The sequence below is a fragment of the Heterocephalus glaber genome, unplaced genomic scaffold (assembly GCF_053883595.1).
Source record: "Heterocephalus glaber isolate CG9 unplaced genomic scaffold, H.glaber_assembly_v1.0 deba00001760, whole genome shotgun sequence".
Taxonomy (NCBI): Eukaryota; Metazoa; Chordata; class Mammalia; order Rodentia; family Bathyergidae; genus Heterocephalus; species Heterocephalus glaber.
Genome location: NW_028258457.1, coordinates 2,549,709 through 2,566,532, shown reverse-complemented (window position 1 = coordinate 2,566,532; position 16,824 = coordinate 2,549,709). Strand labels below are relative to the sequence as shown.

Genomic DNA, 16,824 nt, shown 5'->3' with positions numbered 1-16,824 from the left:
GAATCGGGCTCTGCACTTCCCTCTCCTCCCTCCCTCTATCCACCCTCACAGCCCTTGATGGAAACGTGTGCTTTGCAAACACAGTGACCCGGTGAGGTCCACAGGACAAGGGAAAACCGGGCGCGGAGACAGGCAGTCACCTGCTCAGTCACTGCCAGGAAGCTGAGCCCACAAGACCAGGTTGGATGGCTGGCTGGTGGGCTGATTAGTTGGTCGGCTGGTTTTTGCTCAAAGACGACAGGATTGTGCCAAGGTGAGCAGGAGGTGTTTTGCAAACCATCGGAAGCACAATGAGAGCAGCAGCACCAGCCAGAGGCAGGAGGGGAGCTCCAGTCTCCACACTCCAACTCCACCCCAGCGGACCTCAGAGAGGGGCTCCTGCCGAAGATCCCAGGCCCTGTTGCTCCCTGCTGCAAAGAGAGACTTAGGGACCTGGAGGGAGCCTGGGGAGTGGGCCCTAAAAGGGCTCCAGATCCCGTCTGAGACCCTGGCCAAAAGCATTGTTTGGGGGACTCAAGCTGCTTCCCTCTAAGGTCTGTTTCCACCTCAGTTAGAGAAGTAATGAACAATGAATGAACCAAGAGTCCGGTCTAATGAGACTTCAGTGGAAGAGCACACAGGAAGCATTCCAGTCTGGGGATGCCCAGGACTTGGTCTTTAACCCCTGTTTTGATTTTGGGGGAGTTTTTTGAGTCAAGGTCTCACTATGTACTTCAGGCTGGCCTTGAACTCTTGGCTATCCTCCTGTCTCAGCCTCCTCAGTGCTGGGATTATAGGTGTGCGCCACCATGCTAAAGCCTGTACATTTGCACCCTGTTGGCCACCCTTCCTCCGTTCTGCTCCACTCCCCAGATCTAACCTCCCTGGCCTCTCCTGCGTTAGTGTTGCAGTTCTCCCAGACCCCCAGTGCCACCCCCCTTGAATTCACCCAGCGCCAGGGGGCTTGGGTTTGCAGGATTTGCCACAGGTTGTAAATAATCAGAATTATTTGTTCAGTATCTGCGTCCCACCCTTTTCAAGGACAGGAATTGGGCCTGTCCTCAAGTAGTCATTTAATGAATAACGATATATTGACAAAATAAAGGAAAGCACAAACTTTCCCGAAACATCTGAGTTTATGTCCAGAGACAAACGGCTTCCTGGCTTCCTGGCACGCAGCCTCCCAACTCCCAGACCGGCGGGTCTGGACTACGGGGAGGGAGACAGGAGGCATCCAAACCCCCTGTACTTTTTTTTGGTATAACCCCCGTGCTTTTTTTTTGGTATTGGGAATCGAACTCGGGACCTTGCACTTGCGAGGCAGGCGGCGGAACCACTGAGCTAAATCCCCGGCCCTGAACCCCCATGCTTTTAGTCTTCAAAAATCAGAACACTTAAGCAGAGGGTCTGACAACAGGGAAGCTAGGAAGAGGCTTGGAAGCTCTGGGTTTACAAAACCACCACAAAAGCACACAGCCGGAGTCCTGGGATGATGCCTGAACAGTCTGTCCGGGTGAGGGGGAGACCTGAGAAAGGTGATGTCCAGGTGCACGACTCTGACTCAGCCCTCAGCTTCCAAGTCTTCCATTTAGAAGCCAGGCTAGGGTCAGCCAGCAGGGAGGGGCGGGGCTGAAGTCCAAGAGGGAGTCTTAGGCCTTCCACAGGCTCGGTGGGAGGAGCCTAGAAAGCTGGCTCCGCGGGGGCTTGGCCTGAAGACGTCAATCCACGGAATCCAGGGGTAGCCTGTGAGGCCGAGGAGGCGGGGCCGAACCTGGTTCCTCCGGCTGGGGGGCAGGTGCGGGACTCAGGAGGCGGAGCCTCGCCTTGAGGGGCGTGGCCAGCACCAACAGGCTGCTCAGCGAGGCCGCCTTATCCTCTAGCGACAGCCTGGACTTGTAGGGGCTTGATCTATGCACTCAGTACTTGGGGGGCGGGGCCTGGGCCCTCAGGGGCGGGGCCTGGGTCTCCCTGGGCGGGGCTTGGGGCCCCAGAGGAGGCAGCGGCTCCACGTTGAGCCAGATGCCATTCTCCGTGCGCAGGATGAGCTCCGGTTTCCTTCGCACCTTGCGCGTTCGGTCCACGCTCAGGCGGAAGCGCAGCAGTGTGAGCGCCACGGCCACACGCATCTCCGCCATGGCGAAGCTCTGTCCGATGCAGTTCCTGCCGAAAGAGGTACAGGGGCTTAGGCCCAGCCGCCAAGGCGCCAGTAGAGGTTGGAAGGCTGAGGCAAGAGCACCTGTTCCTCAGTTCCCCTGGCTGTTCCTCCCACTAGTGGCTTGGACTGGGGGAAATAGAGGCCTTACCTGGGTCCTGCGGAGAAAGGCACGTAGGCCAGCGGGGAGCGCTGGTGTGGGTTGTCTGGGTCAAAGCGGTAAGGGTTGTACACCTAGACAGGAACAGACGGGAATAAGCAGGGTGGGGGCTGGCCCAGCCACTCGGGCCTGGCTCCCACCTCCTCCTCTAGGCATGAGCCTAGGGGGAGGCAGGGCCACCTCCTCCATTCCACCCCACCCTCACTACAGTGCGACCTCGCCTGCCTCCGCCAGACAAGCCGAGCTCCTTCCTCCCTCAAGGCCTTTGCACTTGCAGTTTCCTCTGCTTGGAACACATTTCTCCCTGCCCTGCACACCCTTCAAGTCTGAGTTCAAAAATCTCTTCCTCAGCAAGGCCTTGCTGACTGCTTGAACCAAAGCGCCCCCTGCTGGCTCCACCATTTTTATTTCTCTGGGGCTGACTCAATACCCAAAATGATCTTATGTACGTTTATGCTTATTATCTTCCCCAGAAATTTCACTGCAAATACCATGAAGGCAAAGGCAATGTCACTACCAGTCCTCAGTGCCCAGCACAGGGCCTGGCACACAGTAGGTGCTCAGTAGCTCGACCTAATGAATTAGCAAGGAGTGGATGAGTGGATGAGGAGAAGGGTCATGGGCCCTGAAACCAGCTCTCATCCCTGGCCTGGGGCTGTCCTTTCTGGAGAGGAAGAAGCCGAGAGCAGAGATGTTTGGGGCATGTTACGGTTTAAGTAATGACCCCCCCCCAAAAAAAATAACCCTCATGTGCTCAGAAGCAGGGCACTTGGAACTTGATTGGATCAGAGAGCCGTAGGTGATGGTGGGTTGCTGGGGGGTGGCCAGTGGGTGTGGCCGGGAAAGGCGTGGCCTCTCCCCTGGCTCCTCCCTCCCCTCTGCTTCCTGGCCGCCATGCTGTGAGCAGCTTTCCTCTGCCACCCCTTTCCTACCACACCACTTCTGCCTTGGAGCTGCCCAACTATGGACTGAAACCTCTAAAAACCTTGAGCCTCTCCTCCTTAAAGTTGCAGGGGTCAGTTATTGAGTCCCAGAGACGAGAAAGTGACTAAAACAGGGCAGGCACTCACCTTGGAGTCCGGCCACACTGTGGGGTTGTGATGGGTCCCATAGATGCTGACCAAGCAGATAATTCCTGGGGGGACAAGTGGGGTCAGCAGGGCTGAGGGGAGCCAGGGCCTCCCCTGGAAACATCCCCCTCCCCAGTTGTCCCTGGAATTCCCATGAGCCGTTTGCCACTACTTCCCATCTACCGTTTTCTGAAAAATTCTGCTGCCCTATGTACTTCCTCTCCTTCTCCTGAAAGGCCTCAGCATGTCTCTGGCTGCTGTTCAGTCCACATAGGGCTCTTTCTCATTCACAAATATGACATTGCTCATTCTCAGCTCAGCTGCCTTCCTTGGCTCCTTGCTGCCCTCTGGATGGAGTTCAATGCCTCCATCTGGCATTCAAGGCCTTTTATGGTCCACGCCCTGAGGCTCTGCTCCACAACACCCTTGCTCTTTCATCTCCAACCTCCAAGGCTGGCCTCCCGTGCTCCATCTTTCAGGAAGCCCTCCTGGTATTTTTCTGGGAGGGAGGGAATCTTCCATCCGTATTTGGACTTCTCCGGTCCCTACCTCGGTTTTGCTTCTTTTATTATATATATTTTTTGGTCTATTTTTTTGTTTTTTGAGATAAGGTTTCTCTGTGTAGTTCAGTCTGGCCTTGAACTCACTATGTAGCCCAGGCTGACCTCAAACTTCTAGCCATCCTCCTGCCTCCTCCTCCCCGGTGCTAGGGCTAACAGGTGTGCACTACCACACCCAGCAACCTATCTCTCCCTTTAGCCCATTTCTGACCCCATGTGGCTGGGAATGTTTGTGCTCTGCTCTGTCCCCTCAGACTAGGTGGCCTTTAAGGCCTGGGCCTGGAGATGAGGCCTTGCTAGACCTCAGTATTGCTCAAAACAGAGCTTGTGGACTAAGCATGTGGTAGAGCATTTGCCTAGCATGTAGAAGGTGCTGCACTGCCAAAGACCAATAACCACAAACAATGAAAGCTGGACATAGCATGCACACATCTAATCTCAGTTCATTGGGAGGCTGAGGCAGGAGAACTACAGGTTCAAGGTTAGCCTGGGAAACCTAGTAAGGCTAAGCTTCACAATAAAATTGTTTTGTTTTGTTTGAGAGAGGGTTTCACTATGTATTTCAGGCTGGCCTTGAACTCACAAAGATGCTCCTGCCTCAGCTTCCCGAGTGCTGGGATTACAGGCATGCACCACCATACCCCACACACAATAAAGTTTTTTAAAGGATGGGGAAGATAGCTCAGTGGAAGAGCCCTTGTCTAGAATGTATCAGGCCCTGAATTCAAGTCCCAATACCACAAACAAAACAAAAACAGGGCTTGGTGTCCAGAGGGTAGGTGACAAGTCCGAGAAACTAGCCCAGTCCCATCTGCACCGTCTCAGGTGAACCCTCCACACTAACTCCTTCCTTTCCAGCTGGACTCCCCACCTTCATCTCCCCACACAAAACCAGGGTCCCCCATCACCCCAAGAGCAAGAGGCATGCAGAGACCCGCCCTGTGTACGGGGATACTGCAACTGAGGCAGTCATGACCAGGGCCCTGTGGACAGCGGAGCAGCCACATCATCTGGATGGCGCCTGGCCACCAGGAACACACTCTGAGCACCTTTAGGGATGATGCGCCCGTCCGGGAGCTTGATGTCCTCTGTGCAGCGGCGAGAGACCAGGGTGACTGGCGGGAACTGGCGCAGACTCTCCTTGATGCACATAGTGGTGAAGGGCAGCTGGGTCAAGTCGTCCCTGGAGAGAACGGCACTGTGACTGCCCCAAATGTGCACAAGCACACAGACACACACACACAGGCACATGAAGATTCACACACAGACACACAGACATACACACACAGGTGCACATGAAGATTCACACACACACACACACACAGACGCACACACATCCACACACAGTAGCTCGCAGCTGGGCAGGAAACAAGCACAGAGTTTCAGAACAGCCCACACTTCTGCACTTTGCCATTATCCCTTGCAGGTACAGTGAACACTTAGGATCCAAAATACTTGACCACCAGCCAATTAGAACAATGGCCCATCACAACAGCAAGCCCTGGGGCTGGGGGGGGCAGTCCTGGACCCTGCAGGAACCCTTTAACTGAGGGACTATGCAGTGCTCAGGGTGGGTGCTGGGACAGGGTCTCAGGGAAACAGCAGTTGGCGCTCTACGGCCCAGTTTCAGTGTTTGCTTTCTTCTTCCTCCCTCTCCCTCCTCCTTCTTCCCCCTCCCCCTCCGCTCCTTCTGCCATTCCTGGTCCTCCTCTTCCTCCTTCTCCTTCATCTATTAGTGGGGGGGGTTGTTTTGTTTTGTTTTATTTTTGAGGCAGGGTCTTACTGTGTAGTCCAGGCTGGCCTCAAACTTGCAGTGATCTTTCTGCCTCAGCCTCCCGAGTGCTGGGATTACCAGCTTGTGGCACCTTCATCTACTAGATATTGAACCCAGGGCCTTTACACTGAGCTACATCCCCAGCCCTTTGTAATTTTTTAATTTTGAGACAAAGTGTCAGTACGCTGCACAGGCTGAGCTCAAATTTGCAATCCTGTCTCAGCCTTCCAAAGTGCTGGGGTTACAGGCATGCACCACTAAGCCACCATTATTTTTTCATTTTCTTAAAAAGATAGGGGTCTCACTATGGTACCCAGGCTGTCACTAAATGCCTGGGCTCCTGCTATCTTCCTGCCTCACCCTCCTGAGTAGCTAGGACCACTGATGCAAGACACTGCACACAACTAATTCAGTATTTAAAAACCTGTGAGCTGGGCATGGTGGTACATGGCTGTGATCCCAGCACTCAGGAGGCTGAGGCAGGAAGACCACTGCAAGTTCAAGGCCAGCATGGGCTACATGGTGAGTTCAAGACCAGCCTGAACTACACAGAGAGACCCTATCTCAAAAAAAAAACAACAACAACTAGAAGCCAGGGAGGCACAGTGGTGCACACCTGTAATCCCAGGTATTTGAGGCAGAAGGATCACAAGTTCAAGACAATCTTGGGCAAATTTGCAAGACTCTGTCATAAAATTAAAAAATAAAACATAAGGGCTGGGGATTTAGCTCAGCACCACAGCACCTGACTGGCAAGAGTGAGGTCCTGAGTTCGATCCCCGTTACCAAAAACAAAAACCCATAAAATTCAAGGCCAAATTCCCCATACACAAAAAGCTACAGCAGGACTAAAAGCAGGTAGTGTAGGTTGAACTATGTCCACAGGAGGAAAAAAGTATGTTTTTAAAAAAGATACGTTGAAGTCCTGACCCCCAGTACCTCCACATATGATCTTAATTGAAGTTGGGTTGGGAGATGAGGAGAGTTATGCTTCTAGAATCTGCAGTGAGAAGAGTATATCCCAGGGTAGCACTGGCTCAGAGTGAGGAGGCATTGGGAACAAACCAATCCAGCCCAGTTTGGAAGCAACCCCACTGTACTCAACCAAGCCCAGCAACCAGAAGAGCAAGAAGTAAATGCGTGCAAACCACTGAGTGTAGGGGGTGTTTGTTGTGCAGCATCGTGACAGCTGCTGACTAACACACTGTGAGAACTGCTGTACTCTGAGTTAAGCACAGGCAGCACGCTCATCCCCTTGTTATAGCTGTAGAAACTGGATGTCAGGTAGTTATCTGACTTGTCCAAGGTCACACAGTGAATAAGTGGGAGAGATTCACACCCAGGGCTCGGATCTGAACCTGTTCCTTCCACTCCCAGATCCCTCAAACTGACCACTCCAGTTCTTCCAGCTCCCGGCCTTTCATGACTTCCTGGATCTCTTCCCGGCACTTCTCCTGGTATTCCGGATACTTCGCCAAGTTGAACAGCACCCAGGAGAGCCCGCTGGATGTTGTGTCATGACCTGCAGGCAGATCGGGTGTCCAGATGGAGGCCACCATTCCCAGGCAGATGAGTGTCCGTTGTGTGCCCAGGGAGCCAGTAGTGCTCATTCCTGTCCTGCCCCAGCCCAGCCCCTGTCCTCACCCTCGAACATGAAGGTGTCCGCCTCTGCTCGGATGTCCTCATCAGACAGTTCCTTTCCATCTTCATCCTACAACGAGTAGCAGGGGATACTCAGTGCCTTCCTTCCACCCTCTGCAGTGTAGAGCCTCCCCCATTTCTACTCCTAGTGGAGGGAGCTATGCAACTTGTACAAGAAAGATGGGCTGTGCTTGGTGGTGCACACCTGCAATCCCAGCAGCTCAGGAGGCTGAGGTAGGAGGATCACAAGTTTGATGTCAGCCTGGGCAACATAGTGAGACCTCAGGTCAATAAAATCTTTTAAAGGGCTGAGAATGTAGCTCAGTGGTAGAGGATGTGCCTAGCAGGGGTGAGGCCCTGGATTCAATCCTCGGCACACAAAAAAGAAGAAAGATAGGAAGAGGGAAGGAGAATTGAAGATGGGAGAAGGGAGTTCATAGCATCACACATACTTTAATGAGGAGAGTCCATTTTGCAAAGTGTGACATTGAGTGATTTCATTTGTACTCACACAAACTGAGATGGCCATGATGTTACTAGGTGATACACTTTTTTTACACTGCGGGATAGAACCCAGGGCCTCAAGCATGATAGGTAAGTGCTGTACTACTGAGCACATCCCCAGCCTGGGTAATGTTATTTTATGGGGCCATCATCATAAATATGGCCCACTGCTGACCAAAACATTCTATGGCACATGGCCGTATTCACTGAGTAGCTCCTAACACTGAGCATCCTGCTGCAGACCAGACAATGACTTTTTCATTGGGTCTTATGGTTACCATGCCATAACTAAGGAAGCTGAGACTTGGAGGAAAAAGTAATGTGACTAGGTCAAATATCTACTAAGTGGCAGAGCCAGGGCCAGAATCTGGAACTTTTTAGATCCAGAACCCAAGTGCTGCTCAAAAATTCCACAGAGGGAGCCAAGCATGGTGGCACACACCTGTCATCCCAGCACTCTGGGAGGCCGAGGCAGGGGGAACACAAGTTCTAAACCAACGTGGGCAATTCAGTGACTTGGCAAGACTGAGACTCAAAATAAAAAATTCCAAAAGAACTGGGGATGTAGCCCAATGTGAAGGTCTTGGGTACTAGAGAGCACCACCAAGGAAAAAAAATCAACAGAAGGGCTGGGAGTTCTCTGCAAATACTATGCTATTGTATTTACGTCATACATTTTAGCTGGGCATGGAAGCACATAGCAGTAAGCCCAACACTCCCACCTAGATCGCTGAGTTTTAGCATTTATCACTTTGCTAAATTGGTGCATTTCCTGGGGAGGTGATCCAGCAGGCTCCCTCCTCCGGCCCCAGCCTCACCCTGGCCAGGAGTAGCACATCAATGAAGTCCAAGGCCTTGCCCTGCTTGGTCTTCAGCCACATCTCTGCCCCCTGCTGGCACAGCGCCTTCCGCCTTTCCTGGATGACTTCGGTGGTGAAATGGTGCACGATATCACAGGCCCGGCGGAAGCGCCGCCCATCGGCGGAGAGGTAGTAGATGAAATTCAGGTAGTGATGTAGTCGATACTGGCGCCGGACGACCAGGGCGCTCAGCTCAATGATGGCCGATATGTAATCACTCATCTTCCTGCCGGGGACGAGAGCCGTGAGCACCAGGCGATCCCCACAGCTGGGCTCCAACAAGCCTCTCCTCCCGCTCTCCTAGCTTCCTGTCTTGCCCTTCACTCCTTAACCCTAACCCTAACCCTAACCCTAACCCACGATGACAGCTGCCATGTGACACAGCCTAGGAGGCCCTTGCCAAAGCCAAGCAGAGGTGAGACCATGCTGTTTGCAATTTCCACCCACAAAACTGAGTCAAATAAACTCTTGGCAGGGCGTGGTGGTTCACATCTGTAATCCCAGCACTTGGGATTGCTGTAGGAGGAAGACACTTTCCAAAGAGTGCACTCTATTCAGAGGAAAGAGGGAAAGTAGCATTTGCTGAGCACCTACTCCATGCCAAGCCATTGACTCATGCTATCTCATTTAGTTGTCACCCAGTGACTCTGGGAAGTGAATTAGCATGCCCGTTTTTTGGAATGAGGACACTGAGGCTCAGAGAGATGACGTCATTTCCTCCGGGCCGTGTGGCCCTTGGGTGGCACAGTGCCCACAGCCCAGCATTGCCTAACAGCTGGGAGTTTCCTTTCTCCAGCCTCCCATTCTCTCATCCTGGCAGCAGCTGGCTCCTTTTCCCCCACCCAGGCATGTCACACTCACTCCTGGCAGTTGCTGTTGAAACTGAACACACATTTCTGAAGACTGTCCAGGGTCATGAGGCTGATGTGCTCAAACATGTCAAAGGAGGCCACCGAGTTCTCCCCCAGGTGCCGCCGCCATTTCGCCTGGAAGAGAGGACAGGACAGGCAGTGAATGGGTGTGGGTCTGCAGACTTCAGGGAGGCCTTTGTCAGAGCCAGACCGCCAGACCGTCACACCCAGGATGCCCTCCTCCCATGGCCCGGCCCTGGCACTCACATGCATGATGTTGGTGCACTGGTTGAAGATCTTCATGTACGGCTTCAGAATGTCAAAGTGGAAGGCTGGCGTCAGCAGACGGCGGTGCCGGCTCCACTTGTCCCCTTTGCTGAGCAGAAGCCCATCCCCTGGGCCCAGAGGGTGAAGGTTAGGGACCTCCTCTGTTCCCTCCAAGGAAGCCCCAGCCCCAGCTTCACCCCAGGAACTCACCCAGCCAAGGCTTCAGGAAGCTGTAGAAAAAGTCATCCTTGGGGGCAATGGCAGCTGTGGAGAGGAAGCAGGCGATGCAGATATAAGACAGGACCAGTCTGCACTCCACCAGCAGTGGAGAAGAGTCCTTTTCCCCACAGCCCCGCCAGCATTTGTTATTGGCTGATGTCTCAATAGCAGCCATTCTTTCTGGACTGAGATGGAATCTGTGTTTTCATTTGCATCTCTCGAAGGACCAGTGATGTTAAACATTTCTTCATATATTTATTTGCCTTTCTACTTCTTCATCTGAGAACTGTCTGTTCATCTCAGGTGCCCATTTTTGGATTGGGTCTTTAAATCTGGGGGACGGGTCTGATTTTTAAAAGTTCTTTACATATTCTAGATATTAGTCCTTTCTCTGAGGAACAGCTGGTAAAAATTTTTCCCCACTCTGTGGGTTGTCTCTTTACTCTGCCGGTGGTTTCTTTTGCTGTGCAAAAGCTTGTGTGTGTGTGTGTGTGTGTGTGTGTGTGTGTGTGTGTGTGTGTGATTTGTTTTTATTGACTGGGGACTAGGGATGGGGAATGTTTCCGTGGGGCACACCCCATCCTTCCCTCCCAGGGGTGTCCATTCTAATCTTCCCGGGGTGCTCTTTGGAGCTTTTTCTTCTTTTTCTTGGCACTGCCCTTGCTGGCAGCAGCCTCCTCAGGCCCACCGCTAACTGGCTCTTCTCTCTCTCTTTTTTTTTTTTTGGTACCTGGGATTGAACTTGAGTCCTTGCGCTTGCACAGCAGGCAGCGAAACCACTGAGCTAAATCCCCAGCCCAAAACACAAACCATACTTTTTCTTTGTTTTTGTTTTTTTTTTTTTTTTGGCGCTTGCGCAGCAGGCGGCGAAACTCGAGCTAAATCCCAGGCGACTGGGTCTTCCTTGGAAGAAAATTTTCTTTTTTTCTTGGGGACACCCCTGCTGGCTGCCTCTTCTGGTTCACTAGCCATTTCCTCCTTGGGCAAAGACCTGTTCCCCTTGGGTGGACTTAGGCTGCCACCAGCTGTCCCTTCCAGATCACTACTAACCAACTCTTCCTTGGAAAAAGATTTATTTTTCCTGGGTCTGGAGACCAAGACATATGGATCATCCATTCTGTCCTCCTGAGGAGCCTCCTGGAGCTTTGGCTTTTTCTTCTTTTGGGGTTTTTCGTGTGTCTCCTCATGCTCCTTGGGAGCACTGCCATTTTCTGAAGATACCAGAGCAGCCAGTGCAGCCAGCCCCTTCTTTTCCTTCTTCAAGTGCTTCTTTTCCTGTTTCTCCAGCTTCCTGGTTATTTCAGCAGCAGCTTCCTCTGCCTGAACCATTGCCTCTTTCATGACATCCAGATTCTTCCGTGGAATCTTGCCAGTCTCGTAGAAGCACAGGCCCTCCTCAACTTGTTCTCGAAGCTTCTCCCCAAATACACTGGTGGGCACCTCAGAGAAGCAATCAGTTCTGCAGGCAACACTGCACTTGTTTGCCAGGTATTGAGAGATGCGGCCTTTGTTCTTGGAAGCTGCTCAGCCAATGAAGGTGCAGAGGAAAATGAGTCCATATTTTGGTGTGTTACCCCTTGTCTTCAGGGCTCTGGAAACTTTGTCCCTTTGCTGGGCCCTGGGAATCACTCAGACACCAGGACTGGCCAGCAAAAGCTTTTTAATATGATGTCATCTCAGTTATTGATTCATTGTAGTATTTCCTGTGTGATTGGGCCTTTGTTCATAAAGTCTTTGCCTACACCTGTGTCTTCAAGAGTTTTATCTATTCTGTCTTCCAGTAGACTAAGTATTTCTGTTTTAATATTTAGATCTTTGATCCATTTGGATTTTAATTTAGTGCATAGTGAGAGATATGAGTCTAGGTTTAGTTTCAGCATGTGGAAAGCCAGTTTTCCCAGCACCGTTGATTAAAGAGGCTATCTGTCTTCCAGTGAAAGTGTTTGGCCCCTTTGTCAAAGATAACGTGGCTAAGGGTGTTTGGAGTTGTTTCTTTATCTTCTATTCTGTTCCATTGATCCTTGGGTCTGTTTTGTTTTGTTTTGTTACCAGTACCATGCTGTTTTTATCATAGTAGCTTTTTGTATGATTTCAAGTTGGGGATTGTGAAGTCCCCTGCCTTGCCTTTGTTATCAAGAATTGCTTTTGTTATTCTAGGTCTCTTCTGGTTCCCAATGAATTTTAGGATTCCTTTCTCTAGTTCTGTGAGGTATGCAGTTGGCATTATCAGGATTGCATTAAATCTGTATAACACTTTTGGACGTATAGCCATTTTCTTTCTTTCTTTTTTTTTTTTTTTTTTTTGGTACCGGGGATCAAACTCGGGTCCTTGTGTTTGCGCAGCAGGCAGCGAAACCGCTGAGCTAAATCCCCAGCCCTCGTATAGCCATTTTCACTAATTGGTTCTGACTATCCAAGAACAAGGGCCATCTTTCCATTTTCTAATATCCTTTTCAGTATGGAGCTTCCTCAAAAAACTAAAGCTAGGGCCAGGGATTTAGCTCAGTGGTTCCAGCGCCTGCCTCGAAAGCGCAAGGTCCCAAGTTCGATCCCTGGTACCAGAAAAACAAAAAACAAGAAACAAAAAAACAAAAACAAAAAAAAACACTAAAGCTAGAGGTTCCACTTGACTCAGCCATTCCCCTTCTAGGTATCTTCCCAAAAGAGTTAAAGGGATCATAGCACAGCAATGTATGCACACTCATGTTTATAGCGGCACAATTTGTAATAGCTAAGCCTTGGAAACAGCCCAGATACCCATAAATTTATGAATGGATAAAGAAAATGTGGTTTTTATATATGATAGAGTACTACTGTGCTGTAAAGAAGAACAAACTTGAGACTTTTTAGGTAAATGGATGCACTTTGAGAGCATACTTTCAAGTGAAATAAATCAGACACACATGTTTAAATATCACATTGTTTCTCTTGTGTGAGAAACTGAAAGAGTAAATAAGGACCAAAATGGATGGTAGATATTGGGAAGTAGGAAGAAAATGTTCAAATGGGAAGGAGTACAAGGGAAAGGGGAGGGAGATGGGAAAGAAGGGGGAAAAAAAGAGAATAGAAGGGAAAAAATGGAAACAAAGCTTTTATAAATAAGGAGAGGAAGAGAGGGTCAAAGGGAGGGGGGTAATGGGAAAAAAAGAAGCAAAGGGCCAGGGATGTCGCTCAGGGGCACCACACCTGCCTGACAAGCACAAGATCCTGAGTTTGATCCCCAGTACCGGAAAAAAAAAAAAAGCAAGATATATCATGTAGAGGTACAAATTCCCTATGATGAATGAATGTGACCATTATGTTTATCAAAGGTGAACCAATAAATTTAATTTTTAAAAAAAGATACAAGAGTTGCCTGCCCCAAAAGTGCAAGGACCTGAGTTCGATCCCCAGTACCAAAAAAATAAAAAATACAAGACAGTGTCCCTTGACTTGTACATCTGACTTCTGACTCTTCTCTGTGTGCCAGCCTCCCACCCTGCCCCTCCAGTTCATCCTCCATATCGGCCCCCCGAAAGAACCTTATAACATGCTGATCTCAGCATGAGTTTCCCCAGCTGAAACAGCTCCCCAGCTCACGACTGCCAGGCAAGAGTGCCAGGCAGCCTAACACTGAAGGCCTTGCCCTCTCTGGACCCCACATGCATCTCCCGTGCCATCCTTCAACACACACCAGATGACTCCATTCTCATCTCTGGCCATTGCCCACCTCCAGCTCTGTGGACAGGCAGGCTTCTCCACATGGAATGGAGTCATCCCCTGTCCTCCCCTCTGGCTTTCTGCCAATACAGGCCATCTGAATTACACCTCCTGTGCTTTCCACCTCCAGCCTCACCCGTGCTGTCTGTGCATCACCTTGGCCACAGGAGATCTTATCTGACTGTCAGACTCGACCATGTGCCTCCCAGCTCACCCACCAGTTGTCCCTAAAGGCCAGTGGCTCAGCCCATTTTCGAGGCCCTGGTCTGACCTCTCTCAAGATAGACACCTCTGTCCTGTGGCCCTTTCCACTCAACAGCACAGGAGCAGCATCACAGGGCTTTTCTTGGCTCCTCCAAAAAAGCCATGTATGCATCCTCTCTACTCCAAGTCTTTGCATGAGCTGCCATCTCTGCCCCAAACATTCTACCCTCATCTTCTGGGCTCAGCTTAGACTCTGCTTCCTCCTGCATCCATCACACTAGGTTGTATCCATCCAGTTACAAGCCCTTTGACGGAAGAGGCCATGTTGATCAGTTGATGCTAAAGAAATTGTTACTTGCTGAATAAATGGATCAATCCAACGGTGGATGAATGAATGAATGAATAGATGATCAGTGGATGGGTAGATAGATGGGTGGATGAATGGATGGATGATGGATGAGTGGACAGGTGAATGAATGGATGGATAGAAGGATGAATGGATGGGTGAATGGATGGGTGGGTAGATAAACGGATAGATAGATAGATATGCATGGATGGATGCAAGGATGGGGGGGTGGATGGAAGGGTGAGTGGGCAGATAGAAGGGCGAATAGGTGGATGGAAGAAATAATGGATGATAAATGGGAAGATGGATGGGTGGATGGATAGAAGACTGATGGACAGGTGATGCCAGGTAGATGGATGGATGGGTAGATGGATGGGTGAATGAAAGGATGAGGAGATGAAATGAATGATGGAAGGATGGATAGATGGATGGAAGGAAGGATAGATGGATGGGTGAATGGATAGATGGATGAATGGAGAGATGAATCCCACTTCTATAAACTGAACAGATTTGGGCCTAAATGGAGCATATTGGAACCCAAATGATATCACTTATACCTGAGTGTGATTCAGCTGCCTCCACACTCACACTCCCCAGGAATTGGCCAACGCTGTGCCCAGTCAGCTGTCCGGTCAGCTGTCCCAACATCCTCCCACCCAAGACAGTCCTTCCTGGGCCCAGCCCATGCTGGGTGATGCTCAGGACCCAGAGATGGCGCATTCCACACCCTTCCTGGAGGAGCTCCTGGGTGGGGTGGGGTGGGGTGGGGTGGAAAAAGGAAGCAGAGGCACACGTACAATCATCAAGAAGGTAGAAAGTATGCCAGATGCTCAAGGAGCAAAGAGAAAGAACAACTAGACATCAGAGGAGACTTCCAGGAGGAGGCAAAGCTAGAAAAGAAGGTGGGATGCAGTCACTCATTTAGTCTCTAGGCTTTGGACTCCAGGCAAGTCTCCTCAGGAGCCTTTCTGAGACCTAGATCTGATCAACAGCTGCCCTGCTCCAACACCTCCTATGGCTCCCTATCACCTCCAGGATAAAGTACAAGGTCATTTGCTTTCCAGTCTGGCTCCTGCTTAACTCTCAGTCTCATTTCCTACTTCCACACATGTATCACCTCCACTTCAGCCAACCCAGGTCACCCAAATTCCCCTGACACTTTCCCACATCTCCACCATTGGACTGACAGGTCCCTCAATCTAGCAAACTCCTGCACATCCTTCAAAGCCCAGCTTCACTAATGCATCCTCCAGGAAGACTTCTCTGAACCCTCTCTCCAGCTGAAGCCTTGTTACCCCATCTTCAGATCCTTGATCCTTCCTTCCTCCACTCTAGCCCTGACTCTTAGTTCCAGGAAAGTCAGGGCCCAAGCTGCCTCTTTGACCACTTTCTCCCTCCAGCAAAAGGGGCCGGCATCGCAACCAGAGGAGATGGTATAAGAAAAGCCCCCACTCAGGGCCTCACTTGGAACATCTGATCCCTTTGGAGCTGCACATTGCTATGACTGACAGTTTGGTCAAGCATCCAACCCCAGCGCCGCCTCTAACTATGAGGTAAACTTAGAGAGTTACCACTCTACCTTTCCTTTTCTTTATCTTCCAAAAAAGGAAATAGAACAATCGTGCCTTATGACATCCCTATAAGACTAGACAAGCTCACATGTTCCTGGCACATGGTAGATGCTCATTAAATCTGTGTCCACATAAACAGATAAATGACCAACTGTTGGATCTTTTGTTACTGTAATTATAATTATTGCTGATGGGCACCAAAAAGATGAATATCCAGGTCCTCTATTAGTGATAAATGAATTCAGAGCAGTTGTGGAAAATTGTCAGGGGCTCCCTTAGAAAGGCAAATAGAACCTGGGTGTGATGGCACACACCTGTTATCCTTGAACTCTGGGAGACTAAGGCAGTAGGATGGCAAGTTTGAGCCCACCCTGGCCAATGTAGTAACTAAGGGAGACCCCCATCTCCAAAGAAGAGTCAAACATAAGGCTGCAAATGTAACTCAATGGTAGAGCATGTGCTTAACTTGCACTAGGCCCTGGTTTCCATACCCACCACCAAAAGGAAAAAAAGGCCAATATACAATTACCATATACCCCTCAATTCCACTCCTAAGTATCACACACATAAAATGAAAAGATAGAGTCTTGGGGTACAGCTCAGCGGTAGAGCACTTGCTTCTAGCATGCAGGAAGTCCTGGGATCCAACCCTAGCACATCAGGAAAAGGAAGGAAGGAAAGAAGGAACACAGGGTGGGAGAAAGAGAGACAAAGCAAAGCAAAGAAAAGACAAAAGCCAGGTGCGGTGGCGCACACCTGTAATCCTAGCACTCAGGAGGCTGAGGCAGGAGAATCACAGCAAATTGGAGGCCAGCCTGGGCTACACAGTAAGTTCATGACCAAAGCCTGAAAGACATAGGGAGACCCTGTCTCAAAAAGTCAAGACAGGGCCAGGGATTTAGCTCAGTGGTGCCACCACCTGCCTCACAAGTGCAGGGTCCCGAGTTCAATCCCTGGTACCAAAAAA

The 16,824-nt window shown here is 50.4% G+C and overlaps 1 protein-coding gene across 6 annotated transcripts in view; it reads right to left on the bottom strand.

Moving 5' to 3' along the window:
• Positions 1–209: 209 nt before the first annotated feature.
• Cyp4f22 (cytochrome P450 family 4 subfamily F member 22) overlaps positions 210–16,824 on the bottom strand; it is a 35,277-nt gene continuing 18,662 nt past the window's right edge. For 3 of the 6 annotated variants that reach the window (XM_004872551.3, XM_087201762.1, XM_087201763.1), the window contains 10 exons: positions 10,029–10,082; positions 9,819–9,946; positions 9,562–9,686; positions 8,659–8,926; positions 7,340–7,406; positions 7,088–7,217; positions 4,971–5,104; positions 3,362–3,426; positions 2,283–2,365; positions 212–2,139 (listed from right to left, as the gene is read on the bottom strand). In XM_004872551.3, the coding sequence (XP_004872608.2) occupies positions 1,896–2,139; positions 2,283–2,365; positions 3,362–3,426; positions 4,971–5,104; positions 7,088–7,217; positions 7,340–7,406; positions 8,659–8,926; positions 9,562–9,686; positions 9,819–9,946; positions 10,029–10,082 (1,298 nt within the window). In that variant the 3' untranslated portion in view covers positions 212–1,895. Of the gene's footprint in view, positions 2,140–2,278; positions 2,366–3,361; positions 3,427–4,970; positions 5,105–7,087; positions 7,218–7,339; positions 7,407–8,658; positions 8,927–9,561; positions 9,687–9,818; positions 9,947–10,028; positions 10,083–16,824 lie in introns of those variants that run through there. The other 3 variants (XM_087201765.1, XM_087201766.1, XM_087201764.1) reach the window with 2 other exon arrangements.